At 48.7% G+C, this 17,951-nt stretch overlaps 1 protein-coding gene across 1 annotated transcript in view; it reads left to right on the top strand.

Moving 5' to 3' along the window:
• RBM19 (RNA binding motif protein 19) overlaps nucleotides 1-17,951 on the top strand; it is a 143,374-nt gene that overhangs the window by 10,125 nt on the left and 115,298 nt on the right. Inside the window, exons 7-15 of the mRNA XM_017847347.1 lie at nucleotides 1,039-1,119; nucleotides 3,620-3,698; nucleotides 6,031-6,102; nucleotides 7,125-7,328; nucleotides 8,659-8,789; nucleotides 9,722-9,843; nucleotides 10,273-10,369; nucleotides 13,787-13,897; nucleotides 16,071-16,271. Coding sequence (XP_017702836.1) covers nucleotides 1,039-1,119; nucleotides 3,620-3,698; nucleotides 6,031-6,102; nucleotides 7,125-7,328; nucleotides 8,659-8,789; nucleotides 9,722-9,843; nucleotides 10,273-10,369; nucleotides 13,787-13,897; nucleotides 16,071-16,271 — 1,098 coding nt within the window. The remainder of the gene's footprint in view (nucleotides 1-1,038; nucleotides 1,120-3,619; nucleotides 3,699-6,030; nucleotides 6,103-7,124; nucleotides 7,329-8,658; nucleotides 8,790-9,721; nucleotides 9,844-10,272; nucleotides 10,370-13,786; nucleotides 13,898-16,070; nucleotides 16,272-17,951) is intronic.

Below are 17,951 nucleotides of genomic sequence, written 5' to 3'. Positions count from 1 at the left end.
CATCCTCCTCTTTTGTTTCGTCTGTTCCCTTTCTTCTTCCTCCCTCCTTTTATTTTCTGCCTCTTCTAATTATGCACCCTGTCCTTTTTTTTCCCCCCAAAATTGTATATTTCAGAGAGGTAGTAGAGTGTGGGGAAGTCAGAATTACGCGTTCAAATCCTAGCTCCATCATTTAGTAGCTGTTGGTCCTTAGGTGAGATACTTTACTTCCTTCAGCCTCTTAATTTTCATCTACAAAAGACACTCATGGTAGCACTGCTCCCTGCCTCTGGTTTCTGACCCTGTGGCTAAGTATATGCTGGAATTCTGGAATCTTCAGATTTTAGGAAGAGAATCCTCTGGAATGAAGTACCCCAGCAGGGCTCACTCCCCTCCGCCTACCTTGTTACTAAATACAGGATAAAAGGCAGCACCCCATTGTCTTTTCTGCAATGCATAGACAAGACTGCTTGCACTACATGAATCAGCATAAGCTATAAATGGGCTCACATCCACTCACGGCAGGCTTTGCTGGGAAGTGCATTCGAGTCGGGGCAGGTTTTGTTGCCATAAAAGTTACTAGAAACTTAGGTTTTCAGAACTGTTTGGATTCCAGAATTGTGGGGAAAAGACATCCAGAACCCATAATCCCCATTGGATTGTTGTAAAGATTTAGTAGATCACTGACATCTGTAAAGTGCTTGACTCAGTGTCTGGCATTGATAAGCCCTGCATAGTGGTACTGACAGCCCTGTTCTTCAGGGCTCCTTCCCATTCTCACCCTGCCCCTCCTTGTGGCCCCAGGGCTCCTGTCCAAGTGCCCATAGCTTGCCAGGCTCTGGTTCCAGCCCTCATCTCAGGGGCCCATGGAGACTTGGCATCACCTAGCCCCACCTCTGGCCAGACTCCATCACGGTAGACATGGATGCTTCCCAGTGTTCCCCAGTTCTCCCTGACAGCAGGCACCTTCTCTGGCAGTGAAATGTCCCAGTGTGCCACCTCCTGCACCTGTATGAAAGGTTAGTGTGGCCACTTCTGTTTGTTTTTCTGATCACTCAGACAGAGAAACCAGCAAACCAGAAGGAGCCCACCACCTCCCACACCGTGAAGCTGCGGGGAGCCCCGTTCAATGTCACAGAGGTATGTGCTGACTGAGGACAAGGGTCGGGAGCCTGTGGGAGCAGGAGACGAGGGTGGGAAGGCCAGGAGCCTTTGGTGCATGGGGGCATTAGAGTCAGTTAAGGACATGAGCTGGAAGGAATTGGCGGCCAAAAAGGCTGAGAAATAAGATCTCTGGCATTGTCGGGGTCAGGAAACAGGGATGGCTACACCAAGACAAAGGAGGTTCTGGTTTCACTCACTGGTACCCATACCAGGGTGGTTAGAGGAAAGGGTGGGGGTTGGGTCAGCCAGTAAATATTTAAGGCTTTGTGATCAACATGGTCTCTGTTGTGACTACTCACGCTGCTCTTATAACAAGGAAGCAGTCTCAGAAAGTAGGTAAAAATAGATAAAACTTTATTTACAAAAACAGGCAGTGGGCCAGATTTGGCCTGTGGACTGTAGTTTGCTGCCTTTGGGTCTGTAACAGCGGAAGAACACTTAATTTTCACTCTTCATGAAAGTAATAGAAGTTCAGTATAGAAAATTCAAAACCGTGTAGCTAAATAAAACATATTTAAAAATTGCCTCTAAGTAGGATGACTACTAAATTATCATGTACACTAAATTGAGAGTGAGAGGGGTGCCAGGCTGTGGATGTAATTACCACGGATCTAATGACTCCAGATGCAGTGACAACTCATCCCAGGCAAACTGGGGCTGTTCAGCCAACACACCTGTGTCCTACCCAGTGACATCCACTGCTACGTTTTGGATGTGTCTTCTTAGATGGTTTTTGTTTTGTTTTCCTTTGTTTTTAGTTTTGTGTGTGTTTTTTTTTTTTTTTTTTTTTTTTGTGAGACAGGGTCTCGCTGTGTTGCCCAGGCTGTAGTATAGTGGTGCCATCATAGCTCACTGAAGCCTCTTCTTGGACGTTTTTGTCTTTGTATGTCTAAGAAGCAATCCTTTACTCGGAACTCTTTGGAAACCCCTTTTTCCTCCTCATCACGATATGTCATAGACCTCTTTGAATATTGAATATACTCTGTTACAGCAGCAGTTTTTATACTCATGCTCTTCCTTACTCAGGGTAAACTTCTACAGGTTTACTCAGTCTCCTAAATTGGGACATGGGAGTTGTATCCAATTTTTTGCTATTATAATAATTCAATTCCTTGGGATCAGGGGTGAGCAGACTTCGTCTGTAAAGGCCAGATGGTAAATATTTTAGGCTTTGTAAGCCATTTAATCTCTGTCACATATTCACTGTTTTCTCTTTTTTTGGTAAATAATCCTTTAAGATGTAAAAACCATTTTTAGCTTGCAAGCCAGACAAAAGCAGACGGTGGTGGTATTTGGCCCATGGACCGTAGTTTGCTGATCTTTGCTCCAGATAAATATTCCGTATAGGCACATGCGTGTACAATTCTAAGGCTTTGGCACAGAATATCAGTTGCCCTCTGGGAGCATTGCTAGTTGATATTCCCTGTAGCAGAGTCTACAAGTGCCCATTTTCCTGAACCCTGGGTATTATTAATGTTTTATCAGTGATAGGTAAAATTGGCATCTCATGTTAATTTATATTTTAAATTACTTATAAGATGGATCATACTCTCTCACATTTGTAGATTATGTATATCTTGTTGTTGTTTTGAGGGTTTCGCTTTTATCTCCCGGGCTGGAGTACAATGGTGCAATCTCAGCTCACTGCAACCTCCACCTCCCAGATTCAAGTGATTCTTCTGCTGCAGCCTCCCGGATAGCTGGGATTACAGGCACCCGTCACCATGCCCAGCTAATTTTTGTATTTTTAGTTGGAGACAGGGTTTCACCATGTTGGCCAGGCTGGTCTCGAACTCCTGACCTCAGGTGATCCTCCCGCCTTGGGCTCCCAAAGTGCTGGTATTACAGGCGTGAGCCACCCCACCTGGCCAATATATTTTCTCTTTTGGAAAGTGCCCGTTCATGTCTTTTGCCCTTTTTTCTCTTGAAATCTTTTTCTGTTCTGGTACTCTATGTTTATAAATTTCCGAATTACAACTTATCAAACTTCAGAGTAGCAAGCATTCAGGTTTTATGAAACTCACTGAGTTGTCTTGTAATTTTGTCAGAATTATTTCAGTACCAACCATTCTGAAAATCACATGCTTTAATTAACAAAGCAAAAACCACGAGGTGGCTGCTTACAAAACTAATACACAAAAACCAAATACTCAAGCTTACCGAGAAGTGAAAAAAGCCAGATTTAATCCCAAGTATATAAAATTATCTAGGGGGGAAACAATGCCTTAAAATGCTGATAGTGACGTCGCTATTTTAGTGCTGATAGTGACACTGCTATTTTATATTACTCATTTCTTCTCCAATTTTCTTTTCAAATTTTTTCCAAGGTAATTGGAGAAGAGATATGTATAAGGAAAGAGAAAACTAAAGAATGAAACACTTTGTAATCCTTTCTGATTCAGAAATTTGCCCCATGTCTTTTCGTTGGGTTGTGTTTTTATTATGTGGTTGGTAAGGGGAAAAAAACTTCTTACAGAAAAATGTTACGGAATTTCTGGCACCCCTGAAACCAGTGGCCATTCGAATTGTGAGAAACGCTCATGGGAATAAAACAGGTAAGATCTGGGATGTTTCCGGGTGGGAAAGGGGGCAGACAGTGAAGATGGAAGGTTGGGGTAGTTGAATAAGGGAGAAGTTTTAAGGGCACCCGTTCTTCTTCCTATTGGTGGTCCTCAGTTGTGTGGATGTGGTCAGCCTGGGCAGGTCAAGGCTGCATCTCTTGCCCCAGCCTTTGAAGGCCTGGTGTATAGGGATGGAGTTTTCACCTGTGCTTTTCATCCTTCCCTTCCTCATGTTAGCCTTTGCCTATCCCAGTGGGCTCACCTACTGCACTGAAACAAATGCCATCAGGTCCTGGGGTTTGCTGGGCCATGTCCACAGGCAGCTCTGCTGGTGTGCAGGGCTCTGAGTTGCTGAGCCTACGTGGTGTTGCCCCATGCCACCCTCCCCGCAGGTTTACACTCTAGGCAACCAGACACCTACCTTGGCTTCAGAGCCCTAGGTTCCGGCCTCCCTGAGATGAGCAATGTGGCTGGAAGGCAGAGTGTCTGAGCTCAGGAAGGTGGGCACCTGCCTGTGCCTACTCCTCCTTGCTGGCCAGACTAGGGCACTGCGGGAGATTCAGCAGCAGACTTGCTGCTTCTCAAGAGAACCACCCTGAGGCCCTGTAGCTGCAGGGAGGCTGGAGGCTGGAAGCCGCTGGATGTGTACTCTCTTTGGCAAGAAGCCACTGGCCTGGGCAAAGCAGTTGAGATCTACATAGGCTGACACCTGGGGAAGAAAGTGTGCTTGAGGGATGGTCTCCTCACTGTCACGTTTCTGCGTTTCTTCCCCAACTCTCCTCTTATCAGGAAAGTCCCGCTTCCCCGGCTGACCATTCAGCCACCCATCCTTCTCCCAGCAGACTGATTACAGGGCAGGGTGAGGTCAGGGGAAAGGGCTCTGCCTAGGTGCAGATCTCAGGTAGGAGCCCTATGACCTTGGACAAGGGACTTAGCCTCAGTTTTTGTTTGTTTGTTTGTTTGTTTTCTGTGCAGTCAGGTAAACCTGTCTCACCAAGTTGCATGAATGGCTCTGTGTACAGCATTTAGTGCAGTGCTAAGCCCCTGTTGCACACTCTGTGAAAGCTGCTGTTAATATTCATGGTGGTGATGGTGGTGGTACCCTTGCTTTTATGGCACTTCAGAGAACAGAGAGGGAGCAGGAAGAAGCATATCTGAGTTGTCGGGGCCAAGAGAAAACCATATTGGAGGCCCTGGAGTTGGAGAGAGCTGGGATCCAAGCATGAAATATTGAAAAGCAGCAGAATATCCCCTGCAGGAGAGCTGGGGAAGAGGCAGGCTGGGCCTCTTAAGCTTTAGGGGCCTCATTAAAGATTGTGTGAGTCTCAGCTACTCAGGAGTCTGAAGTGGGAAGATTACTTGAGCCTAGGAGTTCAAATCCAGCCTGGACAACATAGCAAGACCCAATCTCAAAAAGAAAAAGATTGTGGGCTTCAGTCAGGATGCAGGGGCCCCTGGGAGCTTAGAGCAGGGGAGGGCAGTGATCAGATTTAGGATGGTCCCTGGCTGGTGAAGAATGGGTCCTGGAGCCAGGCATTTGCCATCCTCTAAGGGAGGATCAGTGGTGATGGGGCCCAGGGTGTGGCCATGGAGAGGAGGACGGAGAAGGATGGAAGATGTTTATAGGGATGGATGAGGTGCCTGGAATATAGGAAAGGAGGGCACAGAGGAGTCACGGAGAGCATCTAAACAGCCTTGTGATTAAAGGCAGAAAACCCAAGGGCTTTGGACCAATTAATAGACATTGCCAGCTGTTAGCTGTGTACCCCTGGGAGGATTTCCTTAATGCTCCAGAAAAGCAGGGGAATGGTCCTCATCTTGTTGCCTCACAGGGTTGAGGCCCAAAGAGGTCAGGAAGCAGAGCCTCTTGTGCTAGAGGAAAGACTCCCCCATTTGCTTGTTTTTTTGTGCAAGTCAAGGCCTCAGGCACCCAGGAGCAGAGTGGGTATGGAGACGGTGCTTCCAGCACCTAGATGGGTCCTCATGCTTTAGCCACAGGCCCTTCTCCAGAGAATGGCTTGGAGCAGGTGCCAGTCAAGGGTGGGGTGAGGCTTGGAGGGAGACAGAAATGCCTCCTGGGCTTCCGACTCCTGGCACTCAGCATCTTCATCCACAACACCAGGCTGGGGTCTGGATGCTCCCTGCAGAGGGAAATTGGGCTGTGGGTGGGAGAGAGAGAGGGAGACCCTTTGTATTTTGGAGATTTGGCAAAGGTAGAGATTTCTCCCTCACTTCTGCTCCTAGCACAGTAGGGGTATTCCTCTGGGGACCCTCACAAATGTCTGCAAGTCCTGCAAATTTTATCTCTGTCATTGTCCTCTGTCAGGATACATTTTTGTGGATTTCAGCAATGAAGAGGAAGTTAAGCAAGCTCTGAAATGCAACCGGGAGTACATGGGTAAGGAAGCCCTGGCCACGTGCTGTCTCTGTGTTACAGGGTTTCTTCGTTCCTTCATTTCCTTTACGCGTTCTTATTGAGTACTGACTCTCTGCAGACACTGTTCTAGGCACTGGGGACACAGCAGGGAGCAAACAGACCCAAATCCCTGCCCTTCCAGAGCTGACAGAGAGTAAACTGACTTAGCAGGGAGAGACAGGTAGTTAAATGTGTGATCCATGCTACAGGAAAACACACAGGAGGCACGGGTCCTGGGGAAGGCAGGGATTTGAGGAGGCTTGGCTTTAAACAGGGTCCTGTCTGCTTTGGCCTCACTGAGGGGCAACATTGGTACACAAACCTGCAGTTGAGGAAGCAGGCTCTGTCTCTACAGGCAGGATATTCGGTAGAGGAAACAGCACGTGCAAATTCCCTAGAGTTGGGAGGTCTTTGGAACAATACCCAGGGATGTAATCTTTGACCAATCCCTGGGCAAGACAAGTGATTTGAATCCAGCCATCAACCCCAGTGAAGACTTGAGTTGTGTTAGAGAAGATGGAGAGCCTTGGGAATCTTGTTAGCAAGTCAGGAGTTGGGTATTTATTGAACAGCTAGTAGTGCCTGTGCAGGATATAGTGATAATAGTACCCTAATCAGGCACACGGGCTGTGCATGTAAATAAATCATCAGCAGGTAAGTACCCAGGGCTGGGCTGTCACCTAAGACCTTTCCCAAGACAGAACAACAAGCAGTGCCAGAGAATACAGCCCGGAGTTTAGAGAATGCATCGCTGTGGTCTGGGATAACTCAGGCAGGCTCCCTCCAGGGCTGAAGCTGAACTGGCAGGGTGAGTGAGATTTGGGTTCAGGCCTGGTGTTGGCTTACGCTGCTGGCCCAGGTGACAGGGCAGGTGTTGGGTGTTGTCATCTGCCACGTTGATTGTGTTTTCTGGAAGGCAGCAGAGAAGAGTTTGGAGTCACCAGCAAGGAGTCGCTGGCAAGTTCTAGGCCTCCGCCTGGAGCCCTGACTCCTCTTCATTGCAGGTGGGCGCTACATCGAGGTGTTCAGGGAAAAGAATGTCCCCACCACCAATGTTGCGCCAAAGAATACCACCAAATCCTGGCAAGGCCGGATGCTCGGGGAGAACGAAGAGGAGGAGGACCTAGCCGAGTCCGGAAGGCTGTTTGTACGGAACCTGCCCTACACCAGCACCGAGGAGGATCTGGAGAAGCTCTTCTCCAAATATGGTAGGGGGGAGGCCTCTGGGCCGTGGATTGCCCAGCGGCTGTGGGAACCAGGCTCTGACTCTGACATCCTGGGTTCAAGTCCCAGTGTACACATGACTCCACATCTCTTGCCTCAGTTTTCTCATCTGTAAAATGGGACCAAGTGCCCCTGAGCTGCTGTGAGGATTCAGTGACATGATGAAAGCAGGGATTCGCAGGACAGGAAGTAAAAGATATTAATAGCATCTCTGGCATCTTTTGCTGTCTGAGCTCTCTAACTTCTCCAAATTCAGAATTGAAGTGATTTGGATGACTTTTTTGAGATACTCCCTTGCTGTCCAAACTCTTGCCACTCAGTATTGGAATTGAGTAACTGTACAGGTTTTGCCTGATGAGTATACCTACACGGCGTTCCTCCATATCTGAATTCTTCATTATGTAAAGTCTTGTTATCCAAGCTGAGCACCAAATAGATTTGACAGTGTCAAGGTTAGTGTTGTTGCTGTTATTTCTCAGGCCATGGGCTTGAGGGCCCATAGTCCAGCTTGGTGACAATAGGCTGTGTTTGTTTGTAGAGTTACCATTGTTGAAGGGCAGGAAGGGAGGGTTCAGGATGAGGGGAGGTCTTGATACCTTTGAGATCTCAGCAGTGTCTCCCCATGTCTATTCAGAGGCCAGCTGTAGGGTGTGGAGGATCGGAGATGTAGGTTGAACACCTGATGTAGGCCCCGTTGTCAAGATAAGGATGCCCTGAGTAGGGCCTGCCATCAGGAAAACTGATCTGACCTCCAAGGCTGGGGCCTGCCCCCAATAGGACTATGTGTTCCATTCACCGATCTGCTCACCAGATCCTTCACACAGGCTGGCATCCCGGCTTACACTGCATGGCTGGGCTGACTGGGCATTCTTTGATATACCCCAAATGTCCATTTGGGAAGGAAAGACCCAGAGAGGGGATGCCTTCACACCCTGGGGTTCACAGTGGAAAGCACTGCAGAAAGGGTGTGCTTTAATTTGAGCATGATGCTAATATCATCATGGAAGACGCTTCTTTGGCACTAACTCTAGTTGTTGCAGCTGCCCATGAGCTAGGTACCATTGTGCCGTTATACAGATGAAAAGACTGAGGCATGGGGAGGCTCAGTGATTTGCTCAAGGCAGGCTACATGTGTAGTAGGTGGTGGTGCTGGGCTCCAACCCAGGTATTGTTGCTCTTAGGATAGACACGCGTAGGGGACTGGGAAATGACACCCGTGACCTGTGAGGTTGGCTCACAGCTGGTGCTCACCACGTTCTTCCCTGGGGCTGAGTGGCCTGGCCCACCAGAGACCGACACTTCTCCTGTCCTCAGGTCCCCTGTCTGAGCTCCACTACCCCATCGACAGCCTGACCAAGAAACCCAAGGGTTTTGCATTCGTCACCTTCATGTTCCCTGAGCATGCTGTAAAGGCCTACTCGGAGGTGGACGGGCAGGTATTCCAGGTGAGGCCCCTCCTGGGTTGACCAGGAGGCTGCGGGACAACTCACGTGGTCAGGAAAGGCTGTGTGTGTGTGTGTGTGTGTGTCTGTGTATGTGTGGACACAGGCGTGCACTTTGTGGGCTCACGTGGTCAGGAAAGGCTGTGTATGTGTGTCTGTGTGTGTGTGTGGACACAGGCGTCCACTTTGTGGGCCTAAGAAAACGTGCAGTGGCATGCTAAGTCACCGCCTCACACAAGCCACTAGAAGGTAAATCGCATGAGGGCAGGGTCTGATCTGTTCTGGTCACTGATCTGTGGCACCTACACTTGTGTCTGGCACATAGCAGGCACTGAAAAAATATTCCTTGAATGGATGAATTTGCTCTCCATTTCTATAGATCCCACCTTGGAAGAGGAGTAAGAAGAAAGGAATTTTTACAGAGGCATATTAAAATGGCCACAGTGGAATATAAGAAACTTCTCTTTTCCCAGTGTTACCAAGTCATCTACTTAGCATACATCCTCAAGCCCCAGGCTACCTCATCCTCACCCGTTCTCCTTTGCTTGTTCATTCATTTATTCATGATTTCTTGACCCCTTTGTTGTCATCAGGCCAGACCTGGCCCCCCGGCATGAAGCTCACATTCTCACTCACCTCACTCACCGGTGCAGGGACAGGATGTGATGCAGGCTTGAGGAGCGAGGAGAGGGCCGCGGGTGCAGGTTATACACCGACCGAAGTTTCCTGTGTGTAGCTGTGTCAGGTGGCCTCCTTACAACGTCGAATCCCTGTGTCAGATGGGAAGAGAGTGGTCACGTTCTACCTGACCTCTCTCCCACCCTCTGATCAGTGCCAGGTCCACCTTACTCGTGGCAGAAGCCAACATCCTCCACTGGGAAACATGGCTTAAAGGCAGGGTTTCTGTTTACTCCCTTCCTGTCATCCCCGTCCAGGGCAGGATGCTCCACGTATTACCATCCACCATCAAGAAGGAAGCCAGCGAGGACGCCAGTGCCCTAGGATCATCATCCTATAAGAAAAAGAAGGAGGCCCAGGACAAAGCCAACAGCACCAGGTCCTCAGTGCCCCTGGAGCTGCTGAGCCCCAACCTCAACCATCTACCATCCTCACCCTGTGCTTTCTAAGCTGCCTGGGTCTTCTGACTCCTGATGGGTTTAGTTCATACCTTACCGAGCTTCAGTTTTCTCATCTGTAAAATGGGAGAATGATAGTAGTGCCGTACTTTTGTGTTGCTGTAAGGTTTCAATGAGTGAATGTATGCGAAGTTCTTAGTCCCTGACACAGATGAAGCACTCTTAGGGATGGTCCCTGTCATCATCCCTCTGGTTGTCTTCAGGCCCTGTATTTATAGCCCATGATAGGGAAATTGGAGGAACGTAGAAAGGCAGGCCTAGGAGCCCATTTCTTACAGGATTCATGTCTGAGAGCGAGTTCCCCTCCTCCAGCTTGGTCTGATCTCCCTGTTCTGCCTCCTGCCTCCTAGCTCTCACAACTGGAACACATTATTCATGGGGCCGAATGCCGTGGCTGATGCCATCGCACAGAAGTACAACGCCACCAAGAGTCAAGTTTTTGACCATGTGAGTAAAGGCCGACCAATCCTCTCTGGGATCTGGGCCAAACTGAAGGGGAAAAAGAACAGGAGGCACATTGTGCTGCTGTCAGCTGTGAGGCTGGGGCCTCCAGGGCTTTCCTCTTGGGCCTTCCCAGAGGTCTCTAGAATGGAAGGTGGTCTCCCAGTCCTCCCTTTGGAAACATCCCCAGCCAGCCTCTAGCCCTGGCTTCTTTCTCATGCCCTTGTGTGGAGCCACCCCAGAGAATGCGATTGACAGTGGTGTTGACAGGTGACATTCCTGAGCCTTCCGCTGGGCCACAAGCATTAGTGCGTGGTAGTTCTCACAATGGCCATGTGAAGTAGGGGTTCTTGTATCCCATTGTCCAGATGAAGAAACCGAGACCCAGGGACACAATAACTTGTCCAAGGTCACAGACTTGCAAAGAGGTGGAGGTGGGAGGACACTAGGTCTGGCCAGCTCCGGTGCCTTGGCTCTGAACTGTGTCTCATGATTTCCGCAGCCCAGGCAGCCCAGGTCTCTGAAGCCAGGGGAGGGGTCACTGGGTTCCGTTCCTCCTTCTCTGTCGAGTCTAGCCTTATTCCTTCTGAATTCTCCATCCATCCCGCTCCTCCACATCACGTAGCTTTAAAAATCAACATGATGTTTTGATAGACATATAGATAGCGAAATACTTACCATAGGCTAGCCAATTAACATTTCCATCGTCTCACACTTGCCCTTTTTGTGTGTGTGGCAGAAAACACCTAAAATCTACTACAAAAGATTTTGCTAGAAGCAGAAATCTCCAATGTTAACTCTAGTCCTCATGTTGTATGTTTATATTAGATCTCTAGACTTACGCAGCTGACATATCTGCTCTTTTGTATTCTTTCTACTTTGGATCCTATATGTGCTTTGTACCTTCTATAAAAGGATACTTTTTAAAAGGTATATTCAAGTAGGTGTGTGTGTATGTATATATATACATATATATATACACACATTCTTACACATATACACATATATGTAATTTTTTTTTTTTTTTTTTGAGAGAAGTTGCTCTGTCACCCAGGCTGGAGTGCAGTGACATGACCATAGCTCATAGCTCACTGTAGCCTCCCAAATTCTTGGCTCAAGCAATCCTCCTACCTCACTCTCCCGAGTGGCTAGGACTACAGATGCATGCCATCATGCCTAATTTATTTGTATTTTTGCAGCGATGGGGTCTCACTATGTTGCCCAGGCCGGTCTCAAACTTCTAGGCTCAAGTGATCATCCCACCTTGGCCTCCCAAAGTGGTGGGATTATAGGCAGGAGTCATATAAAGTATATTTTATATATATATAAAATATATATATCAGTACAAAGTATGCTTTGTCTAAGGTACTTTGCAGAAAGCCTGAAAATACCCTGTTCTTTGTATATTTTGTATCCTCATACCTTCTTTTAAAATGCATGCATCTGGGCTGGGCACGGTGGCTCACGCCTGTAATTCCAGCACTTTGGAAGGCTGAGGCAGGCAAATCACTAGAGGTCAGGAGTTCAAGACCAGCCTGGCCAGCATGAAGAAACCCCATCTCTACTAAAAATACAAAAATTAGCCTTGTGTGGTGGCTCATGCCTGTAATCCCAGCTATTTGGGAGGCTGAGGCAAGAGAATCACTTGAACCCAGGAGGCAGGTTTCAATGAGTCGAGATCATGCCACTACACTCCAGCCCAGGCGACAGAGCGAGACTGTCTCAAAAAACAAACAAACAAAAAAACATGCATCTGGAGTTAGAGGCAGCTGAGTTATTCCCAGGCAAACCTGGGAGTGTTTTTCGTCAGATTAACAAAGGACATGGATGGATTTGGCTCATAAGCTCCTTGCCCACTGCTGTCCACCAGGCACTGAAGGTCAGGGCTGTCCATTAGAGAATGTGAGCCACATGTGCAGTTGGAAATCATCTATTGGCCACGTGTTTAAAAGGCTAAATGAAATGGCAAAATTAATATTAATAATATATTTCATGTAACTCGGTTTATCCAAGATATTTTTGTTTGTTTGTTTGTTTCCGAGACAGAGTTTTGCTCTTGTTGCCCAGGCTGGAGTGCAATGGCGTGATCTTGGCTCACCGAAACCTCTGCCCCTTGGGTTCAAACAATTCTCCAGCCTCAGCCTCCCGAGTAGCTGGGATTACAGGCATGCACCACCGCGCCTGGCTAATTTTGTATTTTTAGTAGAGACAGGGTTTCTCCATGTTGGTCAGGCTGGTCTCGAACTCCCGACCTCAGGTGATTTACCTGCCTCAGCCTCCCAAAGTGCTGGAATTACAGGCCTGAGCCACTGTGTCGTCCAAAATATTATAATTTCAACATATGGACAATGTTAAAAAAAAAAAAATTATAAGCTATTATATAGTCTTTTTTTCCTCACGGAATTCCGTGTGTGTTTTCCACGGAGAGCACTTTGGATGCATCACATTGCATTTCACAGACTGAGTGGCTCTGAGGAGCTTGTGGCACTGTGTTAGGTGGCACAGCTTTAGACCCAGGCCAGCTGGGGGCCTGCAGCCGCTTCATATCCCCCGAGTACTCTGAGTTCTGGGAATGCAGCAACCCCCCAAACAGGAGCAGTGAGGTTCCTGTGGTGCCTTCTGGTGAGGGAGAAGACACTGACACATTAGCAGAGGTGCAGTGTGGCAGGCCTGGTGAGGGCAGAGAACAGAAAAGTCAAGGGAGGGATAGGGTGTCACTGTGAGGCTCGGCTGGTCAGCAACATGACACTTAAGCAGAAACCGAATGGAGCAAGGGAATGTGGGGTAAGAGCCTTGGAGGCCAAGGTCAACAACTGCAGGACCCCTGCGGTGGGATGAGCTCAGCACGGGAGTGGCAGCAAAGACCCGTTTGATGAGGGGAGGGAATGCGGGGGGGACCTTGGGGTCCCGAATCTACTGTGTGAGACCTGGGAAGCCGGAGCCACTGGGAAGCCAAGCGCAGTGGCTCACGCCTGTAATCCTGGCACTTTGGGAAGCTGAGGCAGGTGGATTGCTTTAAGCCCGGGAGTTCAAGACCAGCCTGGGCGATATGGCAAAACCCCATCCCATCTCTACAAAAAATAGAAAAATGAGCTGGGTGTGGTGGCGTGCGTCTGTGGTCCCAGCTACTCAGGAGGCTGAGGTACGAAGATTGCATGAGTCTGGGAGATTGAAGCTGCAGTGAGCCATGAACACACCACTGCACTCCAGCCTGGGGGACAGATATGACAGAGTGAGACACTGTCTTTTTTTTTTTTTAAAAGGCACAGAGCCACTGGGGGCATCTGATCAATGTAGGAAGATGAGCAGCATCCATGGAATCCATTTCCATCCCAGCCTCCTCCGCAGGCTGTTGGGAGATGGGAGGGCCGGTAAGTCACCTGGCCAACAGCCAACCAGGACTCCTCCTTTCCTCTCCCACAGGAGACCAAGGGCAGCGTGGCCGTGCGCGTGGCTCTCGGGGAGACCCAACTCGTCCAGGAAGTGCGGCGCTTTCTCATAGACAACGGGGTCAGCCTGGATTCCTTCAGCCAGGTGAGTGCTCTCGGTGGCACCAGCCAGCGGCCACTGGAGAGTCAGGAATGGCCTTTCCAGGGGAGACGCAGATGGATTTAAGGATCTGGCCTTCTAAGGACTATTGCTGATTTCTAAATTGTCTCTAAAGAAAGGAAGAAATGTTACATGGGCTCAGACAAGTGGCCTATCTGACCCTGATTCTGTCTGTCCAGAGCCATAGGTCTGCCTCTAACCCCACAGTTCCCCCACACAGATCCGGACCCCCAACATCTCACTCCCCTACCCAGTGGCTTCCCAGAGCATCTGTTGTCTGTTGGGGACTTTGACCCTTCTTGAACCTAGCAGGGAAGAGTCCAGCACCTCCATGTGCCTGTTCTCCACGAAGTAGCAGGTCTTAGATTTATGGATGACTGCAGCTTAGAGGGCCCCTAAGACATCATGAGACCCCTTCATTTTACAATCTGGGATACCAACGCTCAGAGAGTGGGGAGGTGACTTACAAGGTCAAACAGTCTATTTGTGAGAGGAGCCTGGACTAAAACTCAGGGCTTCTGATTCCCAAAACAGCCCTTTCAACAGCCTTCCCAGGCCTTAAATTTTTGCCTCAAGATGGATAAGGAGGATAGATGGATAAAGATGGATAGGGGATGGGTAGATGGATAAGGGATGGATGGATGGATGGATGGATGGATGGATGGATGGATGATGAATATGGATGGTGAATGAATGGATGGATCGACTGGATGGGTGGATGGATGGTGGATGAATATAGATGGATGAATGGATGGATCGATGGATAGATGGATGGATAGATAGACGGATAAAATAAATATACTAATAACTAACATATATTAAGATTCACCAAAGCACTCTTCTAAGTTTACGTGTTTAATTGGCTCATTTCATTCGCATGGCCACCCTGTGAAAGCAGCTGTACTGTGCTTCCACTCTACAGAAAGAACCACAGTCACAGAGGGGTGAAGTCACTTCACAGCTCATAATGGTGGAGCTGAATTTGACCGCAGGCTTTCTGGCCCCAGAGTCTCTCTCTAACTGTAACACTGCAGCCTGAGTTGCACCTAAAAGGCCCACTGGTGCCCAGCCTTTCCCACCTACAGATGGTTTTCACTCCCCTCACCTCACTCAATCCTCATATTAACCCTGTGTGGCCTCTATAAGATGGGTGTGACTGTTAGCCCATTTTGCAGATGAGAAAATTGAGGCCCACAGAAACAAGGTAATTGACCCAAGGTCTCAGGTTAAATTAGCAGCTGAACTAAGACTTATTCCCAGATAGGCCATATGCCTAGATTTTTCCATTATATTTTATTGGCTCTTCTATTATCCTCCAACATTATTTTTTAATAAAATTATTGCTGACGTTTTCAGAGTGTTCATATTACATGTACTTTTACTAACCCTGTTAATGAAAACTTTTCCTGGAGCAATCCTGTGAAATAGATGCTCTGTCCTTGCTGTCGCTGCAGGAACTGAAGCACAGTTAAGTACATTTCTCAAGGCTGAATAGCTAGTCTTTTAGTTTGAATTCTCCCAGAAGCAGATTCTGACACAAGGATTCAAGGGCAAACAGTATTGGGGGCAGTGCAGAAAACCCTGGTGAGAAAGAGATGTGGGGAAGGTAAGGAGCCCAGGGTGCAGAGTGTGCTGCTGCAGTTTGCTGCCCTATGGGTGCCTGGAGCTCTGCCTAGGGGAAAGCCTGCAGCACTCATACCTCAGTCTCATCCCACCCAAGGACAAGGGGACCAGCAACTCCTGAGAGCTGGGGGCTGCTCCCAGGGGGCGTTAACTCTGCAGCACATCCTGCTGGCTGCACGTGGTAGCAGGTGGGCAGTCTGTAGTTCAGGAGCCTTGGTACTGAGATGCAGACCCCAGCTCCTGGAAGCCTTGGAAGGTGCAGCCCTGCTCACGAGTGGAGGAGGGGCTGCAATTTGATCCAGGAGCTCCAGCGTCAGAGTCCCAGGCCTTACCCGCCTCTGTAGAGCTGCCTGGCAGCCTTGCAGCAAGCATCATGCCAGAGAGGGTGGTTCCTCCTGGGTCCATCTCCTAAGTGCCTGGTTGCTGAGGTTCCAAATGGAGAGCCTCATCTGGAGACCCCCACAATCCCTGCTGGTGTCAGCTGGGGACACTCCTCCCTCCTGTGGTCCCACGTGTGGGCATTTCCTCTCTGCAGGCTGCAGCAGAGCGAAGCAAGACTGTGATTCTGGTCAAGAACCTCCCGGCAGGCACCCTGGCGGCCGAGCTGCAGGAGACCTTCAGCCGTTTTGGCAGCCTAGGCCGCGTGCTGCTGCCAGAGGGTGGAATCACCGCCATCGTGGAGTTCCTGGAGCCCCTGGAGGCCCGCAGGGCCTTCAGGCATCTGGCCTATTCCAAGGTAGGGCTGCTGGAGACCCGGAATTGATCTGGAGAAGGACCAGTGAGGGCTGCTTCAAGGGAGAGGGTGCACTGGACTATGGATTCACAGATGTGGCACGTGGGAGCTCACCCTAAACCACCCGTCTGGATCGTGGTTGAGTATCATCCCTACCGCCTGAAAACCCATTTGGAAGGGAAGAATGGGAGAGGGAAGTTCTTTTTTTTTTTTTTTTTTTTGAGATGGAGTCTCGCTCTGTCGCCCAGGCTCAAGTACAGTGGTGCGATCTCTGCTCTCTGCAAGCTCTGCCTCCTGGGTTCACGCCATTCTCCTCCCTCAGCCTCCCAAGTAGCTGGGACTACAGGCGCCCGCCACCACACCCGGCTAATTTTTTTGTATTTTTAAAAGAGATGGGGTTTCACCGTGTTCGCCAGGATGGTCTCGATCTCCTGACCTCGTGATCCACCCACCTCGGCCTCCCAAAGTGCTGGTGTGAGCCACCGCACCCGGCCGGGAGAGGGAAGTTCTAAACCATTCTCCAGAAAGCATGCCTTGGTTCCATGCCTGACTCTAGCTTTTCTTTGGCTTTCTTTACCCATGTGAATTTGGATTAACATTTTAATTTTTAATTAAATGTGTTCATTCTTTTTTTTAAAAAAACGTATTTTATTTATTTATTTTTAAAGACATGATCTCTCTCTGTCACCCAGGCTACAGTGCAGTGGCGCCATCTTGGTTTGCTGCAGCCTCAAGCTCTGGGACTCAAGCAATCCTCCCACCTCAGCCTCCCATGTAGCTGAGACTACAGGCATGCACCACCGTGCCTGGCTAATTTTTTTATTTTTTGTAGAGGGCAAATTTCTGGCTCATTTCTCTATTTTTGTAGAGAAAAAGTTCTCCCTATTTTGCCCAAGAATGAGCATTCTTGATGCTTTTGCAGTCTTGTAGCTACAATGAGATGAATGAAAGTCATTTCTGTAGGTGGGGCTGTCTCCTAGTTCTTGGTTTAGAAAAAAGCCAATAGTTCTGTATTAGTTTGCTGGCTGCGGCCGTCATAACAAATTTTCACAAGCTAGTTGGCTTGAAACAACAGAAATAGATCATCCCACGGTTCCAAAGGCCACAGTCTGAAATCAAGGTGTCAGCAGGGTTGTGCTTCCTCTGAAGGCTCTAGGGAGTCTGATCTGTGTCTCTTTCAGCTTCTGGTGGCTCCAGGCATCCCTGGCCCATGGCTGCATCACTCCAGTTTCTCCCTTCATCCTCACGTGCTGTTTCCTCTTCTCCTCTCAGTCTTCCTCTGTATTTCTGCTAGAAGGACACTTGTCATTGGATTTAGGGTCTGCCTGGATAATGCAAGATGATCTCATCTCAAAATCTTTCACTTAATGAAATTTGCAAAGATACTTTTTCCAAACAAGGGCGCATTCATGGGTTCTAGGGGTTCAAGACATAGAATACCCTGTGGGGCCACTACAAGTATTTTCTGTTTATACGGCACTTTAGCACTTTGCAGAGCTTGGTCTCCCCCAGCAATTCTTAAAGATAGGTATTCATGTCCCCCCAGCAATTCTGAGAGACAGATATTCATGTCCCTCCAGCAATTCTGAGAGAGAGATATTCATGTCCCTCCAGCAATTCTGAGAGAGAGATATTCATGTCCCTCCAGCAATTCTGAGAGAGAGATATTCATGTCCCCCAGCA

Source organism: Rhinopithecus bieti, unplaced genomic scaffold (assembly GCF_001698545.2).
Source record: "Rhinopithecus bieti isolate Rb0 unplaced genomic scaffold, ASM169854v2 scaffold_26532, whole genome shotgun sequence".
Taxonomy (NCBI): domain Eukaryota; kingdom Metazoa; phylum Chordata; class Mammalia; order Primates; family Cercopithecidae; genus Rhinopithecus; species Rhinopithecus bieti.
The sequence above is the reverse complement of the archived record's forward strand: the minus strand, read 5'-3'. Positions and strand labels throughout refer to the sequence as shown.